Raw genomic sequence first — 24,432 nt, forward strand, 5'->3', positions numbered from 1 at the left:
TAATCGGCCGTAACACCCCGTTGAGGTGTCTCCCGTTTTCCCCGGAGTCGGGTCCAGGACGGGACTCCAATCGCCAGTCAGACAGAAGTAAAGAGGAAGTCGGCCGACGAGGAGACCTCCGGGAGGTCTGGTGAGTACAGCCTACCCATAATCTCGGGGAGATTAGCGTGGTTACGAGGCGTTGGACGCCGCAAGGGGACAGAAGAGTCCGGGACCTTCTGTAAGGTGGGAAACGTAGTCAGGAAGGATGGGTAAGGCGCAGAGTAAGAGTGTAAGGCCAGGGGCCAATGGGAAAAACGCAGTAGGGGGAATCCCCACGGATTCTCCATTAGGACAATTGTTGCAACAGTGGGAGACACCCTGGTTGTGTCCATTCACCAGGGGTCTGGAAAAACCGACCATGATAACTTTGTGCACTAAAGAATGGCGAAAATATCCACTAGTGGACCCCGAATTCCCCTACCATTGGAATCCCCAGTAATTACTGGGTGACCCAACTAAAAAACTACATTGTGGAGCATAAAATGTTAACACAGGAACCCTATGTGGAAGTCTGGTTCCATGTTCATTGGGAGGGGCCTCGACCCAAGTTAGCCAAAATTTTTGTCCAAAAAGAACAGGAGGATGAGGAGGACCTCTGGCTGACTAGACCTCAATGGGGGCCGCCACCTCCTCCTCCTCCTCCTCCTCTTCCTATCGCTCCCCCTCCGGCGCCCCCACCCTATCCCGGGCTGCGGAAAGAGCTGGACCAGCTGAACCAAGACATTCAGAACTTGCCCTTTATTCTAAGGTCGGCCAGTGCCTTCCCCGTCCGGGAAGTCCCGAACGGAACGAACGCACAGGGGGTGGCCGTCACCAGTTACGTAACGAATCCCATCAAACCCAGTGAGTTGAGGGAATTAAAAAGGACCCTCCCTCGTATGCAAGAGAACGCCCATACCGCCGCCGAACAATTGGAACTTTTTCTCGGCCCGGTGGAATACTCCTGGGGGAACTGAATTACATTTTAGCCCACCTCTATACGCCAGAAGAGAGGGGCCAGATTCGGCGAGCTGCGCTCGGGGCTTGGGAGCGAAGGAATGCAAATGTCCCAAATGCCCCGGCCGCAGATACTAAATTCCCTCTGGCAGACCCAAATTGGGATCCCAATAATGCTGAACATCGGGAGAACATGAGAGGAGTTTCCCCCTGTACAACTAGGGGGGTCATGGTTCCCCAACCGGGACCCACGGGGAACCCTTGGTAAACATCACGGTGGGTCCCACCGGCGAGGAACGGCAGTTCCTCGTGGACACCAGAGCCTCTCGAACATCCCAGGGATTGCGAAAATCCCGGGGCACGTCGGTATCGGTGATGGGGGTGGGAGGCTCTCTGGTCAAGGCAGACGTACTGGAGGAAGTGAGACTGGAGTGGAATGGGAAGGAGGTAACTGCAGATGTGTTACTGATCCCACAGGCGAGAGTGAACTTGCTGGGAAGGGATCTCATGGGTAGTCTAGGAGTGGAGTTGTGGAATGTGGAACAGGCAGAAAGGATGTGTTTGTTGCGGGAGGCGGACGTGGAGGTTGTGAACCCTGAGGTATGGGCAGGAGAAGGGGGGGCGGGGCGGTTTCGCATAGCCCCAATTAGCATCCCCTTGAAACCAGGGGTGACGGGTTTGCGGCAAGCCCAATACCCGCTGTCCCGGGATGGGAGGCGCGGGCTGAAGCAACAACTGAGATGGACGGTGCTGCCCCAGAGGTACACCGAGAGCCCCCTCTTGTTTGGACAGGCATTGGAAGAGAAACTCCAGGGGTTCTGGGCCCCTGGGGGTTCTCGGGTGCTGCAGTATGTGGATGATTTGTTGGTGTCTGGAGAGAAGGAAGTAAAGGTGAGAGAAGACTCAGTGGCTTTATTGAACTGGTTGGCTGAGGAAGGATTGAAGGTGTCACAAGGGAAGGTCCAATTTGTGGAAAGGGAGGTCAAGTATTTAGGACATGTACTCCGGAAGGGCGAGAAGTTGATTGATCCTTCTCGGATACAGGGGATAATGCAGTTGAAGCCCCCTCATACTAAAACGGAGGTGCGGCGGTTTCTGGGTCTAGTAGGATATTGCAGGCTATGGATAGATGAGTACATGAGCAAGGCTCAGTTTCTGTATGAGAAGTTGAAAGGATCATCTGACAGGGTAGAATGGACAGACAGGGACACAGAGAAGTGGGGGGAATTACGAAGGAGCCTGGTGACGGCCCCGGCTCTACCGAACTTGCCCCCCCCCCTTTCACCTATACGTTACAGCCCATGGGGGAACTGCCATTGGAGTGCTGACTCAGAGACGGGCTGGGAAATATCAACCAGTGGCCTTCCTGAGCAAAGCCCTAGAACCAGTGGTGAGGGGATGGCCGACTTGTGTGCAGGCAGTGGCTGCCGCTGCTGTACTAGTGACAGAAGGGAAAAACCTCACTTTTGGGAGCCCCGTGATTGTCCATTCACCCCATCAGATCTTAAGTGTGCTTAGTCAGCAGGCGGCTGCTTGGATGACAGAAGGGAGGATGTTGAAATATGAGACAGTTCTCCGGATAAGTCCTGATGTGGTGGTAGGAACAGACAGGAATTTGAACCCAGCGGAGTTTCTTGCGGGGGAGTGGAAAGAATGGGAGCCGGCAGAGCACGAGTGCTCCACCCTGTTGCAGCTGCAAACAAAGACCCGGGAGGACCTGCAGGAGGTCCCGCTGGAGGAGGGTGAGGTCTGGTTTGTGGATGGGTCTAGCCGAGTAGAGCAGGGACAAAGGAAGTCAGGATATGCGATAGTGACGGCGGAGGGAGAGACAATAGAGAAGGGGGCACTACCAGGGGATTGGTCGGCTCAGCTGTGTGAAGTGCACGCTTTGAAACGGGCACTAGAGTTGGGAAAGGGAGTGTCCCTCACTGTCTACACAGACTCGCGATACGCCTGGGGAGTAGTGCACACTTTCGGGAAAATTTGGCTGGAACGGGGTTTACTCACAGCTGCTGGAAAGGGAAGGTTGCAGGGAGGAAGCAGGTCATTGGGTTACAATTGAGGGGACCCCAGTAGTGAGCCGTGCTGACATGAGGGGGATGGTGGAGAAACTGCACGAAGGGTCTCACGGGGGGTGCAGGCTTTGGTAGACACTGTAAAGCTGTGGGAAGGGCCAACGGGGTGTTGAAGCAACATCTCACCAAACTGGGGCTGGAAACAGGGCTACCTTGGACAAAGACACTTCCGGTTGCCCTGCTTCGAATGCGGACAGCCCCTCGCAAGGATGTGGGGGTCTCCCCATTCAAGCTGATGATGGGAAGACCTTTCCTGGCTCCAATGGGAGAGCCTATCCCCGAGCTAAAGGATGCCTTCCTGAGAAAGTATCTCTTGGTACTGTCACAATCTCTCTTGTCTCTAAGAAAACAGGGACTCCTCGCTCAACGGCCCCCCTTGCTGAAAGACCAACACCCCCACAAGCCAGAGGATTGGGTCCTGATAAAGACGTGGAAGGATGAGAAGCTGAAGCCGTCTTGGGAGGGACCATACCAAGTTCTCCTGACAACTGAATCAGCGGTTCGGACCTGACAGGGGCCCGACCATGGACTGCCCAACCGGGAGACGGACTCAAAGTAAAACTTAAAAGGAACTGAACTAAGGCAGGGGAGGAGATGACCAACATAAAGGCGTAGAATTGGCACAGACAGCTTTGATCACTGGGGATGATCCCCGTGGGGGGGATGTTCTATCATTTTGGGTCTTCTCCCATACCAAGACCCTGGACTAATCAAAGGCAAATGGCTCTAAATCTCTTGGGGATAACCAATGCAACTCAATGTGTATATTTCAACAATACCCAGAACCGTACCCCCCATTGCCCTCAAAAGGTCCTGCTTTCACTTGTGGAGGGGTCTATAATATCCCTTACGCCTCAACCCCTCTATACCTACCTAAAGGTTTCTTTTTGTTATGTGGACATGAAGCTTACACCTATGTTCCAGCCTATAGTTCAGGGGGCCCTTGTGCCATAGGGCGCCTGACCTCTCTATATGCCCTGCCTCCAATACAAGCGCACCCATCAAAAGAAAAAAGAAAAAGGGAGCTGCCATCTGATTGTGAGAGTGATGTGACACTCTTGTCCAAAACAGAAGCCATGGCTCTGGCCCTCTCCTTAGTAGGGGTTCCTGCACTAAGCGGAAGAGCTTACCTGGACCTAAGGAAGGTGGCCTGCCTCCTGGCTAAAAGTGTCAACCTTACATCCTCTCTCATTGCAGCCCTCACTGAAGAAGTCACTGAGATCAGGAGGGCGGTCATTCAAAATCGGATAGCTATAGACTATCTCCTATTAAGGGCAGGACAAGGCTGTGAATCTTTTCAAGGTCTTTGTTGCTTTAACCTAACCAACAATGAGAATTATATTGAAGCAAAACTAGCCAAGTTGAAGACCTTAGCCTCTCGCATATCCGAGGATCCAGAGGGATGGAATTGGTCGTGGCTCACTAGTTGGTTACCTAACTTTGCTTGGTTAAAACAACTTTCTGTACTAGCCATTGGCTTCATTGCCTTACTGGTCCTAGTATGTTGCTTAATGCAATGCCTCCCTGCTTGTGGGAATTACCTGTCCCAGTGTGTGAAGCCCCGGGTCCGGGACGAGGGAGCAATCCTGTTAGCCAGGTTTGAGGCCCAACAGAGGCGTGAAAAGAAAAAGGGGGGATTGTGAGAAGGCAGGGAGAAGTGAGGGCCTCAAACGAACCATGTTTGCTAGGGGAGAGCGCTGTGCACCATGGGGCAGCCTTGGGGGTCCGGCAGGAGGGAGGATGGGCAGAAGGCACACTCGCACCAGAGTGGAGAGGGACGGCAGGAGGGAGGAAAGACTGCAGGCAAGAGGCACGTTCGCACCAGAGTGAAGAGAAACGGCAGGGGGCGGCTGTCGGGTCAAGTGGGGATTGGAATGTGTATTGCGCTGATTGGATTCGGAAAGTGGAATGTCTGCGGTTTTGCGGTTAATTAGCGGCGCTCCGGGGCGGTAAAAAAGGTGAGATTGTGAGCCAAGCCCTCGTAGGAGGGGGAGGACAGATAGGGGGTATAAAAACCTGTCAGACCTTGCTTCGGGGTTCCTCCATTGCTGCGGGAGGGACCCACCTTTGCAAACGTGCCCAATAAAAACTTCTGTCTACTGGATAACCGAACCCGTGTCTGTCGTTTTCTGACAATAGTCTCCTCTCAAAGATGGTTTAAATAGTTTTCTTGCATGCTGTACAAAGTTAGACTGGATAATCCTCGTGGAACCTTCCAGCTCCACATTTCTATGATTCAAGTATAAGGGAGATTCAACTGAGGGGGGCTCATATTAAAGATCTATCAATGGAAACCACATATCTTCAAGGACCCACTAATTGAAAGGGAAGCAATTGGTACTTGATTTCTTGGCAGGGGTGGGCAGAATAAAGAAGATGGGGAACCCACCAATCAGAAGCTGTGGTAACCATCCTCTGGAAAGAACATTTGGCCAGGATAATTGCCAACTGTGAGGAAAGAATGGGCTGAAATCCGGACAGCAATTTCTTTAGTTTCATTTCCAGTCAGATTCAGCACAGGAGACAAGCAGCTTAAGGCAGCTGTGCAGAAGAGACCTCAGGATAAATGGATCACTGATCTTATTAATTCTAGGCTATTGAATAGATGGTAAATGAAGGTAATCACAATCTCTTTGTTCTAATTGGCCTAATAAGAAAGGAGAAATTTCATAATTAAAGTAGTTGTCTATTGGATTAAGGGTGTGAGCTAACACTATCTCTAAAGAGCCGTTCTACAAGAATTTGTCTGCTGTTAATATTTGTTTCATGAAAACCTATTTTGTTTTTTGTTTTTTACAGCTTTATTATTGTTTAGTATCACTGCTTGATTTTTTGCAAGAACTGGCCTGAGGGACTATCAGTCTTTTGAGTCACTGCATTTCCATTTCAGTAACTCCATAGTGCTTTTTCGATTTCCTTTTGCAATCGATTATCTGTGTGTGTATATTTTAGATTTTAAAAACTCATTCTTTTTCAGTGGTATGCTCCAAATAAGCCTGATTAATATTTTCCTTTAAAAAAGAACCACCCTAATTCAGCCAACTTGCAGTATTTGCAATGCAATAGAATTTATTTTTTGTAGCCATATCAAATGTTGATGCAGTTGCTACTAAAGCAACTGTTATTACAGGATTAGGCTAATGTGTTTGTGCAATTCATTCTGCAAAAAAACGAATAAATTTAGGTCTGTACACTGCAGGCCCTGCTCAATTTCTACCAAACTGGATATATTTGCTCCTGCAGACTGCAAATCTCAGGCTCTGCAGGGCTTGGGGCTACATTTGTAAGTAGTGGTTCAAGCTTTTTGTTTGTTTCAATTTGAAAAATGAACCTTCATCAAAGATTTGGGGTTCCTTTAAATGTTTCTGCATCTTTCTCCTCTCATTCCCTCTTCTCCTTTTAATTTCAAGGATTCCTGTCAATTTTTGTCTTCAAAGCACAAACTTTGGTTGTCTTTACATGCAGAGCTCCACTTTTTATGAAAATTATGTTGTATGTAGTCCAAGTTTCTCAAAAAGTACAAGAGTTTTTGTGCTTTTTTCTTCCCCCTCAGCCTGGGATACTGACAGTTGGGGGAGGTATAAGAGCAATTTTTAAGCAGCAAAGTAGGAAATTTTAGAAGCATGTCCTAGATAGAACTCAAAATTGTAACTATAATTGTAACATAACAAAACAAACATAGGGAATGTGCACAGGAATTTTGAACAGCTAGTTTCACAAAACATGTGAAATTAGTTTGATTAAAATGTGAATATTAATGTTAATTAATAAGTTCAGTAAGTTGTGTGAATCCAGGAAACTGGATTACTGCATAACTAATTCTGTTGGGCAAATGTAGTACATCTCAGCTACAGCAGTTTAAAAAAGTAGGGTGGGGCAGAAAAGGGAGCCATATATAGTATAGATCCCCCCCACACACACACACCTCTCCTCCTTTAGAGGAAAAGGTGATATTAGAAAAGACCAAGCTTTTTTCATTGTCTTTGGTGGCTCCAACCACTATCAGACTTGAGATTTCTTTTTCTAATCAAATAGAGCAACCAGAGGGGGACGCAGTGGCGCAGCGGCTTAATGACGCTGAAAGTTGCTGACCAGAAATGGTCGACACTTCAGCGGTTCGAGTCCAGCCTTCATGTTAGCAGGGTGAGCTCCTGTTTCCTCTCCAGTTCCTGTAAACCCAACAGTTCGAAAACTCACGTGAGTAGATAAATGGGTACTCTCACTCCGGTGGGAGGAAAAATGCGCCTTGCAAAAAGGAGTCGGGAGCAGTTGCTGGTAAGCGCGAAAAACCGCGCGTGCCCGAAAAGGGCACGAAGCAACAGAAACCCCGCCTCCTGCGCTTGCCAGCTGGGCTCTGCTCTAGGAAGGAGGCACTGGCAAACCACTTCCGAAAACACCTTGCCTTGAAAACTGCAAGGACTTGTCCAAGCAGTCACTGCAGAGTCCGTAACAAGTGAGCGCAGATTAAAAAAAAAGAGCAACCAGGGTAGCTTGTCTACTATCTGTTAATCCTCCATTTCACCAAGGTTTCATCTGTAATTTACCACCAGATATGTTTACTGGGAGTAGCAGGAGGCTCATTCATTTGGTGTGAATCAAGGCCATTGGGTTTTGTAAACCATGGGTTACATCTTAGCATGTTGCATGAACTGAGTCAATTTGGCGTCAATACACTGTTATGCAAAGCACAACTTAGAATGATTCACATGACACGTTCTGTTACATTTTTTAGGTACTTGTTGAAAACCTAATTCTTCACTGTAGTCTTTTCTGGGTTTTGTTGTTGTTGCTTCTATTTTTCTTTCCTCTTCCCCTTCCATAGACACACACACAGACAGAACTTTATTGCTATTTGTACCTGTATTTTGTATACCACTTTGAGATAATGATATAGAAAGCAATATTTAAGATTAATCCTTTTTTTTTGTGCCTTTGAATCATTGTTGACTCCTGGCAACTGCCTGGACTAGTCTCTGCAGTTTTCTTGGCAAGATTTCAGAAGTGGTTTACCCTCGATTTCTTCCTGGGGCTGAGAGAGAATAACTGGTCTGAGGTCACCCAGCTGGCTTTGTGCCTACCTTGGGGCTAGAACTCACAATCTTCCAGTTTCTAGCCTGGTGCCTTAACCACTACACCAAACTAGCTTCTCACTAAGATTAATACTAACAACAAAAATAGCAATGATGTGGGAACCCAGCCATGGAATGTGCAGACAGGTGCCACTGGAAGGCTGCATTAGGATAGAGGAAAGGAGGCAGATCATGGGAAGGGATTAAACTCTTCCCATTCTTTCTCAGAAATCACTCATAAAACACCCCCATTCCTTAACATAATTGGGAAGGTCCTCCGACCCAATCTGACTGCATGGAGGGGAGGCCGCTACCTTCCTTCCCGGGCTGACCCCTCTCCTGAAAATGGTCTTCCTCCTCCAAGTGGCAATTCGACCTGAACCACCTTCCATTCTATCAACGGAGGCGAGGTTCGCTAGAGGGCAAGTTTGAGGCTCCGTGGAAGAGGCAGGCGCCCTTTCCCCCTCGCTTTCCCCTTTGGCGACTCTCCTCCGTGGCGGGAGAAAGGAGCGGGGCCCCGGGCAGGCCGCGCTGCTTCTCTGCCCCGCCACGTTCTTCTCCGCCTGCTTCTCTGCCTTCCCTGGCCCGCCACGTTTTAAGCCAAGGATTCGGAGGCGAGCAGGCCAGCAGCCGCTTCCGCGATTAGTCCGGGTAAAGCAACCGCGGCGGGGCGGTCCTTCTCTGCCTGACTTTTATTGCTGCTTCGGTCCGCCCCCGCCTGCCCGGACGGTCTTGTCTTGCGGGCAGCACTGAAAGGGCCTGGGCGAGGAAGTTTCTGCCCAAGTTGGGATGCGGCGGGGCCGGCGAGTCCGGGCCGGCCGAGGAGGATGGCCGCTCGTCGTGGCGCTCTTCTCGGGGCTCGGCGTCGTGGGCGTGCTGCTGCTGTGGCACTGGGGTCCGCCGGGCGCGGAGGAGAGCCCAGGAGGAGCTGCGCCCCTGTCCTTGCCGCCCGAAGTAGCTCAGCGACGGCTGCGCAGACCCGTCTACGACAAGCCGCCGTTAGGCAGGGAGACCGAGGTGGGCGAGCTGGGCCGGCCGGCGCGCCTGGAGTTAAGCAAGGCCGAGCAGCGCCTACAGGAGGAGAGCATCCAGCTGCACCAGATCAACATCTACCTGAGCGACCGCATTTCCCTTCACCGCCGCCTGCCCGAGCGCCGCAACCCGCTGTGAGTGCAGAGGGCGTCAGGAGGAGGCGCCGCCGCCGCCGGGATTCCTGGGAGAGCTGGGGAAAAGACGTTTTCAGGCGCAGTTAGCAGGAGGGGAAGGGAAGGGAGGCCCGAGCAGAGGGGCCGCGTCACTTTAGTCGTGCTGTACTTAATGTCAAGAAGTAGACTTCTTGGACTTCCTTTAGCAGACCTAGTCCCCGCGAAGCGTCTCCTGGCTCTCTTTAAGATGCGTTTTTGTAGGTCGTGATTGCATTTGCAAACGCGCTGAACTAGGGGGAGAGGCGCGCGCTCAAAAGGACCCCAGTGAGGTTAAGCCAAGGATTGCAAAGTAGAGCTCATACCCTCGGGGGCATTTGGCTGGGTTCACGCAGCAAGCTAACCCAGCATTAAAGATGCATTCATATAACATGCTAATCCATGTTTAACTGAAGGTGGCTCTCTTAATGAGCCTAGTAGTCTGGCTATGCACAACATATGGTAACGAGCCTCACCGTAGGCTAGACTATTGTGTGAACTCAGGACTGGGAATGATATCCAGACAGGATTGTGAAAGTTACTTTCTGTAATCCGGTTACCATTTCAGTCCTGCCTATTCCTTTCCAGAGCATTTTATCATACTGTTTTCCACGATTCTTCCTCTTCCTTCCCACAATTGTTTTGACATCTACTTTGACTGGATATTGTTTAGGTCAGATTTCATTTATTCATGTATAAAACGTTCATTTTTAAAAAATGCTTCTTTTTTTGCCAAAAAGTCTTCCAAAGCAGTTGACAAAGTAGTATGACAGTTCCTATAATCAGACTTGTAACATAAAAACAAGAGATGCAAAACCTTATCTCATACATTCCCCGGGCCATAAACTAAGTTGGCATAGCACATTAAATCAAAATGTAGGTACGGATTCAGCCAATTTTAATTGCATAGTTTTGCATGGCACAATGATTACATTCGCTCAAAAGGTTAGGCCAAACAAGATGAATGGGGATAAGATTTGGCATAATTCCTGAATTTAGGGAAGAGGTATCTATTTTCCAAAGGAGTGCCATCTTCACATTTGTTCTGTTTTCCAGTTTTCCAGCATTGTTCATCCTTTTTTAGGAATTTTGAGAACCCTCATTTCAAAGAAGTCCTACCTTCGATCATTAATCGGGAAAGGATATTTTCCTCACATTTTAGTTTTTTTAAGTATTTTTATTAAAGTTTACAGATACAAAGATAAAAGACTAATATAAACTAAAAAATTATAAATAGTAAAAAAAAAATAAAGTGCAGAGAAAAAGAAAAAAGAATAAAGAAAGCAAAAAGATACATAAAGAAATGACTTCCCTCTTCATTAAAACAATTACAAACAATTTCAGTAACTTTCAGCCTTCTCTAATAGTTCGACAAATTATCTCTTCTTCCCATATCTCATCTCTTTTCTATAAACAAATTTTAAAGCCTCGTCATTCATTTCTAATCAAAAGTTCATCAAGAGTTATCAGAAATAACAATATACATATTTTAACCTTAATCAAATAAACCAGTTTTATATTCCTTTCCCTTAATTTTTAACACAGTAATTTATCACTTTCTCTAAAATACAACAAAGGATCTCTTCTTCCCATATCTCATCTCTTATTATAAACAAATCTTTAAAGCCTCGACATTTGATCCTAGTCAAGTCCATTAAAAAACTACCAGAAAGTGGTATTTGTGTGTGTGTATAATTTATATTTTAGCCTTGGTCAAATAAACCAAGTTTGTATCCTTTCCGTTTACTTTTAAGTATCTTAATCTTTAATCCCTTTAAATAGTGTCCTAAAAGAATTCATTTTCACTTTACCTCTTCTCAGAAATTCCTTCCTAAGTTTAACACATCTCTTTTTGTAAATCCAATATAAGAAAGTTATCCAAGCCACTCTTCTGATTTATTATTTGTATGTCCCTTTTAGTTATTAAGACCGCAGCTGGTTTCATTTTTAAGTCCAGTGTAATATCTTTTTCCATATTGTTCTTATAGCTTTACATTTTTAAATCCACTTTCAGATCCACATTGGAATCAGCCTTCAATCTCTGTTTTGTCCAGTGAAATCTGTTCCTTTTCTATAACCTCTTTTAAATCCATTTTTATAGTAACAGACAGTTTTAATTTCTGAGTGCATTGTTCCCAAGTATCCTTGAATTCTTCCAAAGTCAGATTAATTTGCTCCATTCTGTATTAATGGGTCTTTTCTCCTTTAATATAATCTTTAGTTCTTTCTGGTTCCTTCTAGAGTCCAACCTTCAAAGTTCTCTCTTATCATGTTTTTTCCTAATCAACAACGTTTTCCCATGGGAAGATTTCTTACACTTAGTTTCAAAATCTTCATATTTTTTTAATAAAATTTTAAACAGCCCATAGGAAGGATTCTTATGTAATTAAATATATATCTGCTCAGAGTTGCTTTTTGTGAGATAGACAGCTATATAAATATGGCAAATAAATAAATACTTTCTAACTCTTATTCCAAGTCTCTGTGGCCCAGTAGTCCATTTATAACTTTCCAAAATCAATGCTCTAATCACCCTTTTGCTATTTATTCCAAAATGAGCATTTTTTAAAAGTCCTTAAACTTATGTAGAACTTATGTAGAACCAGGAACCACACCTGGTGTAATGAAATTTGCCTTTCTGTAAGTTCTTAATATCAAAAAAGCTGTTAACAAGCAATTTCCAGAAGTGCTTAAGGAAGGAAATATGTGAACCTAGTGTCCTTTTGAAGGCTCCAAACCATGGCTTAGGCAAAGCTGGCTTTCCCTCAGCTCCCAGAGCTCTAAAACCTGCCAGAGACCACTGTTTTGTGGTCTCTTCACGAAGAGCCACTATATGGAGCGTTTGTGGGCAATCCCGGTCCTCTCCTTGCTCCAGATAGGAATTCTGAGGAGCCAATCCATTTGCTGGCTCCTTGTCTACTGCAGTCATAGGCTCTGCAAGTCCGCCATTGCTTTCCTGGAAGTCCAGGAAAGGATATTTTCTTCACATTTTAGAGTCTAAGGATTTGAGAAGTAGGAAATTTTTAAATGTTCATAAACTATGCAAACTCCATAGCTCAATTCCATTGAAATTGTTCTCAAGACTTGTAGTTCTGGTTGTAATCTTAAGTGTAAATAAAACAATAAAACATTAATGAACTTGTGGGACTGACATTTGGATAAATGTGCTTAGAATCATGTTCGTAAATGTTTCTTATTTTTTACTGATTTCATCCAGCCTTAGCAGTGGGTTTTGACAGTGTTTTCTAGTTGGACATTTAAAGTGTGTCAGGCTTAACAAATGAAGCCTGAAAGTTGTTTCTGCACCCAGTGCTACTGTTAATTGCTTTTTCAGTTTTACACTTTCAGTGTTTCAGAGAAAGTACCCGACATCATACATAGAAACACTGGCAATAATTTGTCATATCTGGCTCTGTTTCTTGTTTACAAAACTTTCTAATAGCAGGATCTAAGATTGCATGTAGAAAATGAATTAGCCACATCAGCTTTCTACCTGGGAGGATAAATTGCTAACATTAGAGTGCAAGGTGTTCACCACAGATAAATCATGTACTATTCTGTGGTAGAATTAGAGTTCAGCTTTTTATTGTCTATTTGGCTATAAATAGGTATGATAATTTTTTTTCTGTAATTAAAGGCAGTCCAGTATACTTTTATAATAGCAGGAGCATGGGGGGGGGGGATAGGGCTTGTTTCTAACATGGTGGGATCAAGGTTTTTTTGATGAGGTGGTTATTAGAATATAAGGTACAGAATGAACATTTATGCCTGGTTTTACATTATTGTAATACTTTGTGCTTTTCTTGTAGATGTAAAGAGAAAAAATATGATTATTATAACTTGCCAAAGACTTCTGTTATAATAGCTTTTTATAATGAAGCTTGGTCAACGCTGCTGAGGACAGTTCATAGCGTTCTTGAGACATCTCCTGATATTCTTCTAGAAGAAATTATCCTTGTAGATGATTACAGTGATAAAGGTAAGCTGAGGAGATATTTCTGCAAACACCTTGCTGGCATAGGATTTCTAGTGAAAGGAAAAAGTCCAACAGCAGCTAGCATTAGTAGGAAAGACAGACCCATTTAAAAATTAATAATAATCATAAACATTGTTTTATTGTACAATGTATTATTACAAATAAGAATATATAAATAACCAAACCGAACAGACAGCCAAAATAGTTTTCTCTGCTGCTTCAACAGCATAAACAAATTTGTCTACCTCATTAATTTAAGAAAAAAACTGTCTCACAAAAGAAACAACAGTTTTATCATCATAAACAGTGTAAGTCTGAAGAAGCAAGATACAATTTCCAATGCTAATTATTATATATTGATATCAAGATCCAGAGTATACTGTGAAGATTAAATATTTATATATAAATGGGCTTGTATTGAGATACCTTGAAAATGACTTACCTTCATTTAGTAGCTTTGCTTAATATTATTGCAAATTATTTTCAAGTTCCATGATGTACTATCTCATATTTAATATGGATGGTATTAATCTTCCATCCGTTTTAAATAATATCTTGTTAAATGTGTGCTCAGCGCAGGAATTAAGCAGGTTTACCAATAAGTCTTGTGAACAGTTCTCTGAATACCAGATTGAAATAATGTTGCAGAACTGGGAGTTCACAAGAAATAATTGCACTCAAAAATAGCTAAATCACACATCTCTGAAATCCAATTGTATATTTTGTTAATCAGAAAATGTCACATTATCTCTCCCTTTGGAAAAACATCATGGACAGGCTCAGTCAACATTGAAAGCTTTCCCCTTTTAAAGACTTACAAAATCAGGTGAATTTGGGATGTAGTTGTAATTACAGTTCTTTTTTGTATTTATGTGTGTGGGTGGTGGGGAGGTTGGTGCCTTTGAGTCAGTTTTTGATTCCTGGTGACTGCTTGGACAAGTCCCTGCAGATTTTCAGAAGTGGTTTGTCATTGCTTGTTTCCTAAGGCTGAGAGAGAGTGACTGTCCCAAGGTCACCCAGCTGGCTTTGTGTTTAAAGTGAAACTAAACTCATGGTCTCTTAGTTTCCAGTCCAGTGCCTTAACCATTACACCAAACTGGCTCTTGTTGTGTGTTTACCTGTGCATTTTTTTCCTTTTGTTTTTGCACGTGGTGAATTGCTCATTTTTATTTTATGTGTGTCTGTCTGAAAATGGATTAATAAAAACTATTATTAAAAAAATAAGTAAGTATTATACTGATGGATACCTGAAAGTAGTTTGCTTGAGCTCAGAATAGTACCACTCAGAGATCTGATACTGCGAGATGGCAAGTGAAAGTTAGTACAAGTTGGTTGAGAGAGAGCTGAACATTTTAAACAAAAGTTTGTGTGACACTCAGCATCATATATTACTTGCGTGTCATCATAACTTACAGTGGTGGTTGATAATGATTGAAATGGATGTCCCAAAAAGAGCCCTATCACAGCAGGAAGACTCTGAATGGCCAGGTTATTTTGGCCATTATAAATAAAACAAGTTATCTTGCTCCAACATCAAAATAATGTTTTTGGAACACAAAAACTTTGTTTTAGGCTAAGAACACTTGAATCAACCATTTTGAGAGGTGATTCCAGGACATTGTGTTCTGAATGTACCAGTGCAAGTAAACATGCACGGCAAGCTTTTTCAGTTGAGTTCCTGTCAGAAGCTATTTCCCTGGCTCTATCTCTGCTCAGATGCAACACAGTATATGCGAAAGTATGTTGATGGCCAGTTTACTGTGAGTTCTTTAGATAACAGATTGTTATTTCTCTGCAACAGAACATTTAAAGGAATCTTTGGAAAACTATCTGGCGAATTTGCGCAAGGTACGGCTTATCAGAGCAAATAAAAGAGAAGGGCTTGTTCGAGCAAGGCTTCTGGGAGCTTCAATAGCAAGAGGGGATGTTCTTACATTTCTCGACTGCCATTGTGAATGCCATGAAGAGTGGCTTGAACCATTATTAGAAAGGTAAATAAACGTTTGTCATATTAATTCCAAAATTAGAACCATTTGATCATTTGTGTTGGTTTCTTAGACTGTGACAGCCAAAGTGAATGCTGTTCTTCCTTATCTTTTTACTTTTAATGAATATAGAATATATTAGAGTGCAAGGATCTTGATGCTTGTTTCCATTAGACTTTCTTACAATACATGATACTAGTTTTTCAATTATTTACATTATATGAGAACAACAGATTTATGGTGAACAAAAATATGGGCACCACAAATAAGATTCAAAAGATTAAATAAATAACTTTCTCAACATGTTATATAAATAAATGACATTGGAATATTATATTTCAGGTGTAATCAATCTACTGAAATCATTATGACAGTGTAAAATAAATAAGTATATCTTGGTTTATACTGTCATAATGATTTTAGTGAGTAGCTGTAGGATATATACATTTTCATGTCATGTGTACATTCTCCAGATACTATGCTGCTGTTTTCAAAATACATTATTGGTGTTGAGGGAGGGAGGCTTCATTATAATGATGTTGCATTATGTGACAGTGAGATAGTGTGTGACAGTGTGAGAGTAATAGTCATGAGAGAAAGGGAATTGAGAAAGAAAGAAAACAAAAGCATTATACTGTATACGTTAGGCAGTTCTGGCTTAACGACTGTTTAACAACAGTTCAAAGTCACGATGGACTTGGAAAGGGTGCTTTACAGCCCATAAAGCACTTCCGGCCCTTGTAAAATGTCATACCATTCCCCTGGCTGCATTTTGGGCGCTTGGCAACCAGCTCGCATTTACAACTGATTGCCAAGTGCCCCGCAACCATGTGATCACCATTTGCAATCTTTTCTGCCAGCTTCCCCAGAAAGTCAGTGCAGGGAAGGTTGCAAGTGGAAGGGACGGAGGGAAACCTCTCAGTGGTATGCAGGAACGGAACTCAAATCCTAAAGACCTGAGCTCTGTTCCTTAAGATTTGAGCTCCATTCCTCCAGCCCCATGAAGGATTTCCCCTCCGAGGGCAAGCCCTTGGGCTGCAGGAACATTCAAGAGCGAAAGGGCTGCCCACTGGGAGAATTTGAGCTCTGCACAGAGATGAATTGAAATAATCCAGCAGGCAGCCCTTTCACTCTCAAAGAGCTGCCTACTGGGAGGCTCTTTCACTCCATCCACTTAACGACCCAGGAGATCACTTAATGACCACAATTGGAAGCTCCTTGATTGCAGTCGTTGAGTGAAGCAGTCATGTGGGCATCTTGCTTAATGAATGCTTTGCTCAAGGATCAGGATTCTGGTCCCAATCATGGCTGTTAGGTGAGGACTACCTCTATTTATATAACATTTGCAGGGTTTCCCATATATCGTCACATCATAAGAGCAAAAACATGAAATTAAGATACTTTTCAATGATCAAAAAATAAAAAATAAAACAAAGAGTTTGTGGGTTTAGTAGCATGTGGCAATAAAAATGGAGATTTAAAAAAAGAAGGCAGGTGGAATTTTTGAGTGAATTCCTTTCTAAATACTGGCTGTATAAAATCACACATATAGTTAATACTGTAAACCCCTGATTTAATGGATCCCCACTTAGCAAACCTGAACAAAACAGACAAAATTTCCTTCCAAATATATATATATAATAATAACAGAGAAGTTACTGTATTCAAAATAGCCCAGACAAGGCACATAATTGTAGAATAAATTACATTATATTTGTGTCATTTGTGTCAGTTTGCATCATCTGTGTAATGGCATCATTATAAATGACATAAGTCACCACAAATAACATGTTTTGGTTCAATGGATATTTGGGTGGAACAAATATCTTTTTATTTTGCAACATTTAATATCTGAAGTCTTTTTGAAATAACCAAATATATAACTTTTCTTCTTAATAGTCCACAAGATGGCAGTGTAGGGTAAGATATAGAATGAAAATTATTTTTGTTCTTTATGCTTAACTACAATCTGGAATAATTCATATATTACCAGTTATGGTTTCTAAATTTACAAACTCTATATACTTACATTAAATGGTAAATCATTAAACTGTAATAGTAATATCCATTTCCTACAAGCAATAAATTATTGCATCACTGTGTACATGAGCTGTTGCATTGCTGTGTGGAGGACTGTGTTCAGGATCCAAATTACTCCCCAGATCCTTTCCCCAAAGCTCTGCCTTCTAACATCCTACAGCTGCCCACGAGAAGCCACTACAGTGGTCTTGAAGTGGCAGCTCTCTTAGATTGGTGTTGCTGACCTCTTGCTTTTTCTGATGGGAAACATGAGGTGCAAGCAGGTCCTGGGAGGCTGTGCTTCCAGGGCATCCAGATGTTTGAAGTGAGAATTCTCTGGAAGCTGGCTTCATTCATCCTTGCCATAACCATCTTCCTGAGATGTGATGCTTCAGAATGCTAGAAAGGTCTTGAAGAGCGCCCTGCACTGTGCTACCCTACTGTCCCCTTTGCAAGAGTATAAGATGAAGAGTAGATGAAATACCACCACTGGATGCTCTGTGGGCTATATGGGGAGTCCTGGCAGGCCAATTTCAGTCCACAACCTGCATACATTGCTGCATGGCGATTTATGCCATGCAAGTATACGTTTGGCCCAAATGCCTTTTCTTGGTGGTGGTTGCTGCTCCTCAGTGCAAACTTCACTTAAATTAATTTAAGACTGCAAGCTTGGGGAGGGCTTGAGAACTGCAGGACTGATTGATTTATTGTTTAAATGGACTTCTACAAAATGAACTAGAATTAGAAATGAGGAGCTGGAAGGAGGCTGGAAGGTAGTGTTAACTTTGTATAAAGTGAAACGGTCAAGAAACAAATAATTTCTTGATAGATAATATGACCCTGATGTTGAAAATAATTGTGCTTGCTGCTTTCAACTATCTAGTAGAAATTGAGAGAAAAGATAAAAAGGTAAACAGTACATTCTTAAACTGATACAACTATAGATTTTTACATTCTAGATGCATCATTTTAATTCAATATAACTGCTTGGATCATTTTAATCAAATACAAGTTCTCTTGGTCTTCTTTCTTCACCATTTCTGACTTCCATCTTCTTTCTCCTCCTTTGTGTCCTTCATCTTTGGTTGTTTGGCAGTTAATCTGCAGCTTGCTGGGAGTATGGCCATTTCACTGACAGGCATCGTCAGGAGGAGTGGCCACTGAACTCTTGGAGTTGCTTGGACTGGAGAGTGAGTAACATGAGTCTCTTTGTGCTTGTGAATGCTAGGACTGATGAAAGTTCTATTATTCTTCAGCTTTGTTTCATTTTATCTGTTCCAAATTTTCATCTCTTTCATCTTTTTTTGAAGATGATTATCAAAATCATAATAAATATATAGTAATGGAAGCTAAATAACTTATTTCCTTCCATTTTTGTTTTTATTTGCACTTGTTTGAGTTATTAATTAGTTCATTTACTGCAAAGCAAATTACTGTAATCCATAACATAATGGTTTTTTTCCTTCCAAGTGAAACCTGTGGACATTGGTTCACAATGACGCCTGCCTGCCTGCCTGCCTGCCTGCCTGCCTGCCTGCCTGCCTGCCTGCCTGCCTGCCTGCCTGCCTGCCTGCCTGCCTTCCTTCCTTCCTTCCTTCCTTCCTTCCTTCCTTCCTTCCTTCCTTCCTTCCTTCCTTCCTTCCTTCCTTCCTTCCTTCCTTCCTTCCAGCTTGATTTATTTGATGAAGTAACACAACGGTCAGTGAGAAATAATATTCCATATTATTTTTGCCTCTAAAATTTAAAATCTTGATGAGTTATTCCCTTGGTTACATTAGCTGCTCTGTGTAGTATTCAGAAGGAGGAAAAAAGCTGTGATGGGATGACTAAATTTAAAAAAAATTAAAATCATCAGCATTAGTATTATGTTTGTCTTCCTTTTATAGAGCATGGCTGTTACAAGCTTTCTGCTTGTCACTCTCATGCAGGCATTCCATACATTTGCTGATGGTTTTGTGTCCTTTGTTTAAGCCACTTAATGGTTCATTGATTAGCCAAACTTATTACTAGAACTTATACTAATTACACATTCACAGTTGTATTTGATTAGACTAGAAGCAGTCTGTCAGATTATGTAGCAAGATGCCTTGGGTACACTGTAAAATAGAAGAGTTTAGAGAGGGATCATTGAAAGTTTTGGACTGATCTGCTGATGTCAGCAGACAAATAACAGGTGAGGTTTATTAAGTCTTGGCTGAAAGAATATATGCCCATGTATGCTTGTTTGCCTGTTGAAATAGCACTGAAGTCAAATTCTCAATATAATAGTGGATGGAAGGTAATATTTAGTTATCCACATTTATTAATGAGCAGCTGTGTGTGAGGTTGTAAGAGCAAACATTATTTTTCATCTCTTTCCATAGTTCTTCATGCAGGCTGTGAGGCTGCATATGCTCAACTGTTTTGAAAACCTTTGCACGTTATCTGACCAACCTGATGTGGGGTACAATAAACATGTAAGGTTTCTTACACCATGGAACATGGTGGGTTTTTTTCCCAACACTTTTAAATACTTAGGAAAAATACTTGGAAATGTTGAGAAAAATTAAAATATACAAAGAAAATATACACAATACACAATATGTACAAAAAAGAAACACAGTATACATAAGAATTATTATCTCATGCTGTATGTTAGTCTTCCCCAACCTGGAGTCCTCCAAATCTGTTTGGAATTATGCTGGGTGGATATTTTGGGGAGTGCAGTCCAAATGCACCGTTCAGACATAAGCTGAACTTTGTACTGAACTTTGTACTGGTTACTTTGAAGATAGAAATTGGTTAAGTATTTCTTTAATTATTAGGAAAATATTATAAAATATCTACAATAGTTTGGAAAACTGAAAACTACTGTAGAAGAAGGATATTTGTGCTAATAGTCTTCTACAATCCTGTTCAATGTTTTTAGTTTCTACCATCAGGATACAAACAATATTTCTTTGTAAACATGCATAGAATTAAAGAAGAACCAACAGCTGTTGTCTGTCCTGTGATTGATGTAATTGACTGGAAAACTTTTGAATACTTGGGAAATGCTGGAGAACCACAGATTGGTGGGTTTGACTGGAGACTGGTCTTTACTTGGCATGTGACACCAGAGCGGGAGCAGCAACACCGAAGATCCAAGACTGATGTTATCAGGTTAGGTTGATTTTGAGTTCTGTCTGAAATTGAATTATATTTTGATAAACCTGTTGGGATGAATAATAATTGAACACAATACTGTTGTGCTAGATTGTCACACTAGCAATTTTATTTTAAAATCAGATCTGTGAACTTTTGCCCTCCACCATGTTGTACTTATTTTTTGCCCAGTTTGGTTTAGTTGCTCCATTACTACTATTAGTTTGTGTGATCAGCACTAATAATTGAAATAAACAGTGTGGATTTCAGTAATAGCATCAGAGGTTATTCATAGCTTTTTAACTATTACTTAAAGTCATAACATTCAAGAATTGATAATGGGGCAATTAACAAATCTTCTCTTGCTATGTCTGGCTCTACAGGCCAGTTCCCTGTCCGCCATTCTTTATGGAATGCCCTCCACCATGTTGTACTTATTTTTTGCCCAGTTTGGTTTAGTTGCTCCATTACTACTATTAGTTTGTGTGATCAGCACTAATAATTGAAATAAACAGTGTGGATTTCAGTAATAGCATCAGAGGTTATTCATAGCTTTTTAACTATTACTTAAAGTCATAACATTCAAGAATTGATAATGGGGCAATTAACAAATCTTCTCTTGCTATGTCTGGTTCTACAGGCCAGTTCCCTGTCCGCCATTCTTTATGGAATTTCCCACAAAAATCCTTTCCTTTTCATTTTTATTCCCCTTCCCATTTGACACAAATATAGAATCCATGAAGAACTCTTTGTAGACCAGAAGGCTTTCTCATGGAAAAGATATTTACAAAGATTCTTTTCCCTGCCTCATGTTTATTTTATAGGAAATTTCTTTGTGCCATCTCCTCAGGATTTTTCTGCCTCATGTTGCTTTGGTGAAATTCCATTTGTCCTCAGATCACATTGCTTTCCACTGGTCTCCTGATGCTAAGAGTGACTTCAGCAGCTCTTCCCTCAGGACTTGATCTTTCTGCTTTTGCATTTCTTTCTTGCAAGTCTGATCTGTTCTGTTCCTGTTCTCTTATATTCAGTATTCTCAGATGATGAAATGTTCAATCTTTGGACTCAGGAGTGTAATTCACATCTAACATACCTATTGTATTCATACCTGAGTCTATCAAGACACCAGTGCCCATAAGGTCTTAGATTTTTGGGAAACCATCCCATTGGCTAAAGATTTTCAGTCCTCTGATGTTGTGTTTCCAGGTGATTGCAAAACCCTTTAGCTAGTACATTTTAATCACAATATAGTCTTTCTCATGACAATTGGTATTTGCATTCAACATTGTAAAATGTTTATCAGCTACCTTGGGCTCTCACCAAACTTGGAGAAAACTAGGCAGAAACAATTCAAAATGTTCCAAGAGACTCTGCCTTAATGAATTCACTGATAAATGAGAGTTGGAAATTCCTCTTTCAGTTTCTAAGATTCTATATTTTCCCATAATTCTATCATTTAAGGCACCTTACCAAAGTCTGTATAATTGTTGGTTTCTTGATCTTGCGCAACTGTACGGGGCTTCACAAAGAGCAAGATGAATTTGTATCCCTTGGTAGAACGTTTACTAAAGATGGGGACATGGATGGAGAAATCTTAAGATATGTAATATAGTATGTGGATAGAAAGGTAGTCAATTGTATGTAGTCTGTTGTGAAGAAAGGATGTTTGTCAAAATCACTGAGTAGAAAAATATGTGGAAATGAGCTTTGATACAACAATATTTCTAATCTGCTTGTTAAATTAATTTGCTATCATCTTGTCCCATGGCCTACTTTTGTCTTTATGCTAAAAATGATCAAGCTACTGTATGTGTAGTAAGAAGGAAGAGGTTTATCACAAAGCCAACATAGGTCTGGAGGTCCTTTCCTATCACCCCTCTTCTGGGATCTCTGGATAGAGTTCCATGCAGGCAGGTGGCTGTTCTTGAGTGGGGAGTAGGTATTTCCCTCACCTGGGATCTGGATAGGGTAGAACAGGAAGTTCCCATTTCTCCAGGACTGAACTTTTAAGTAAATGATTCCACTTTTCTCTTTTGCTGGGGGGATAGGCTCCCAGCAATTTTGGAGTGTGTGGTTCTAGTACAAACCAATGCTGTAGTAAGGATTTTTATTTTGTTAAATGCAACAAATTAAGGTTATTTGCAGCAAGGTATGTGAGGTGTAGGTCTGTAAACAGAGTGAGAACACAAAGAATGAGAGGGACAGAGAATGGGAACAAAGGTAAAGCTGAGATATAAAAATAAAGTGTATTGATGTGGCTGTATTATACTTTCTCTGCCAGTTTTACCTTACTAGATCCAATTCTGTCAGGGCTTTGGAGAATTGGGCTTAACTCCTAGGGGAAATGTACTTCTGCAGTCTTTTGCTTCCAGGAAAGCAGAGCACTGTGCAGAGCAAGCTGAACCCCAATTCTAGCCTGTGGTTTCCTACTGATCAGCAGTATAACCTTATTATTTAATTTTAATTTATTCACCCCAGTACAGCCAATAATTGAATGTATTCAACACTCAATGGAATTGAGTAAAAGCATTTCAGCCTACCACCCTGACAGAGTTATGAGACTTAGATCAACTATCAGAGAGAATAACTGCTTGACATGACTGGCTGGAATCCTTTCTTTTAAACCAATTCTTGGAGATAGCAATTGTATTTTGCACTTTTTATGCTGTTGCAGAACATGAAAAATGTTGCAATACTTTCCCTAAGGATTAGAACTGAATTGAAGAAAAATAGTTTTCAGAGCCAGTTAGAAGGCTTGTAAAGGTATATTGGGACACTTATCTATGAACGGATCTACTAATCACTAAGCAACTTAACTTCCCAATTCATTTGGCCAGTTAGTTAACAAATGTTCCCTGTCAGGTTTTTCCAGACATTTCTAAAAACATAAGGGGGAAAAGGTAGTTTTGCTCCAGCCATCATCATTCATGGAATTTCATATAAGCATATAGAGATACTAAGGTAGTGGGAAGTTGTTATGAATTTAAATAAGAAGAATTTTTAAAACCCCACCAAATTTTCCTTCTATTCAAACATTGGTAACTGAAGATTAGAACTCATTGTAATATTTCTCAGGTGAATTATTTTTAAAAATGGTATTTCCTTGTTGGAATAATGTATCACTGTACACAGTTTCTGCTACTGAACATTGTTCTGTTAATAATTGCTTACTGCTGATAAGCTCTAATTTAATTTTGTCCTTCTTTATTTCACTGTGTTTGAATGTATAGTTCTCCGTGCAGCTTCAGTACAGCATATGGCAAATTATTTATTTTCTCTCATGCTTTAGAAATATAGTTTACTTTATGAAATAGGTCAGATATTGTGAAAAAGGAATTAAGAATATATTATAGACAATAAAATGTAATTTTATGTCTAAAGCTAGGATGACATTTCTTACAATTGATATGTTTGGTTTAGTAGAAGTAGTTAAAATATAAGTAAAAATGTTACTCAAAACATGGAGTTTCTAGGTGTAGAATAAATGAGTCAAAAGCAAAATGTATTAGGGTTTACTTCCTGTAGATTAGGGATGGGCAACTGTATGTGGCCCCAGCCCTATTTTTGTGGCTGGTAAAATCTCCCAAAAGTCCACAGTATTATTGATTGTTTGATCAAATTTCATTTAAATAAAAATATAACTCACCTGTTAGCCCAACCAAGTGAACCCACCTGTTAGCCCTTAGAGGTAGTTCAGACAAGAAGCACAACAATGAATACTAGCTCTATCTTTATTGTAAGGTTACATTAACAAAACCTTGCAAGTCTGAAATTATTCCTCCCCTCCTTTCCAGAAAACTAGTGAGAGTTCCTTCTGAAATGCTTCCCATACCCCCTCTGCTTCTGTGGACTGAGATACCTTTGGCATAACAGTTGTTTAGCCTGCGGCTTTTCCTCCTGTCTCCCAAGGTCATTCCCACATACCATTACACCACCATAACCTAAGCAAAACAAAAGCCAAAAATTGAAGTTCCATTGGTAGCATTGCTCTGTCACTTCCATGTCACTTTCTGAACTTTGAGATTC

At 41.8% G+C, this 24,432-nt stretch overlaps 1 protein-coding gene across 1 annotated transcript in view; it reads left to right on the top strand.

Moving 5' to 3' along the window:
- The first annotated feature begins 8,767 nt into the window (after positions 1-8,767).
- The window catches only part of GALNT12 (polypeptide N-acetylgalactosaminyltransferase 12), a 32,591-nt gene continuing 16,926 nt past the window's right edge, over positions 8,768-24,432 (top strand). The window contains exons 1-4 of the mRNA XM_025171713.2: positions 8,768-9,288; positions 13,113-13,282; positions 15,081-15,270; positions 20,239-20,424. Coding sequence (XP_025027481.1) covers positions 8,912-9,288; positions 13,113-13,282; positions 15,081-15,270; positions 20,239-20,424 — 923 coding nt within the window. The 5' untranslated portion in view covers positions 8,768-8,911. The remainder of the gene's footprint in view (positions 9,289-13,112; positions 13,283-15,080; positions 15,271-20,238; positions 20,425-24,432) is intronic.

Source organism: Python bivittatus, unplaced genomic scaffold, assembly GCF_059951505.1.
Source record: "Python bivittatus isolate LINGU-HERP-01145 unplaced genomic scaffold, Pbiv_v1 ctg000960_np1212, whole genome shotgun sequence".
Taxonomy (NCBI): Eukaryota; Metazoa; Chordata; class Lepidosauria; order Squamata; family Pythonidae; genus Python; species Python bivittatus.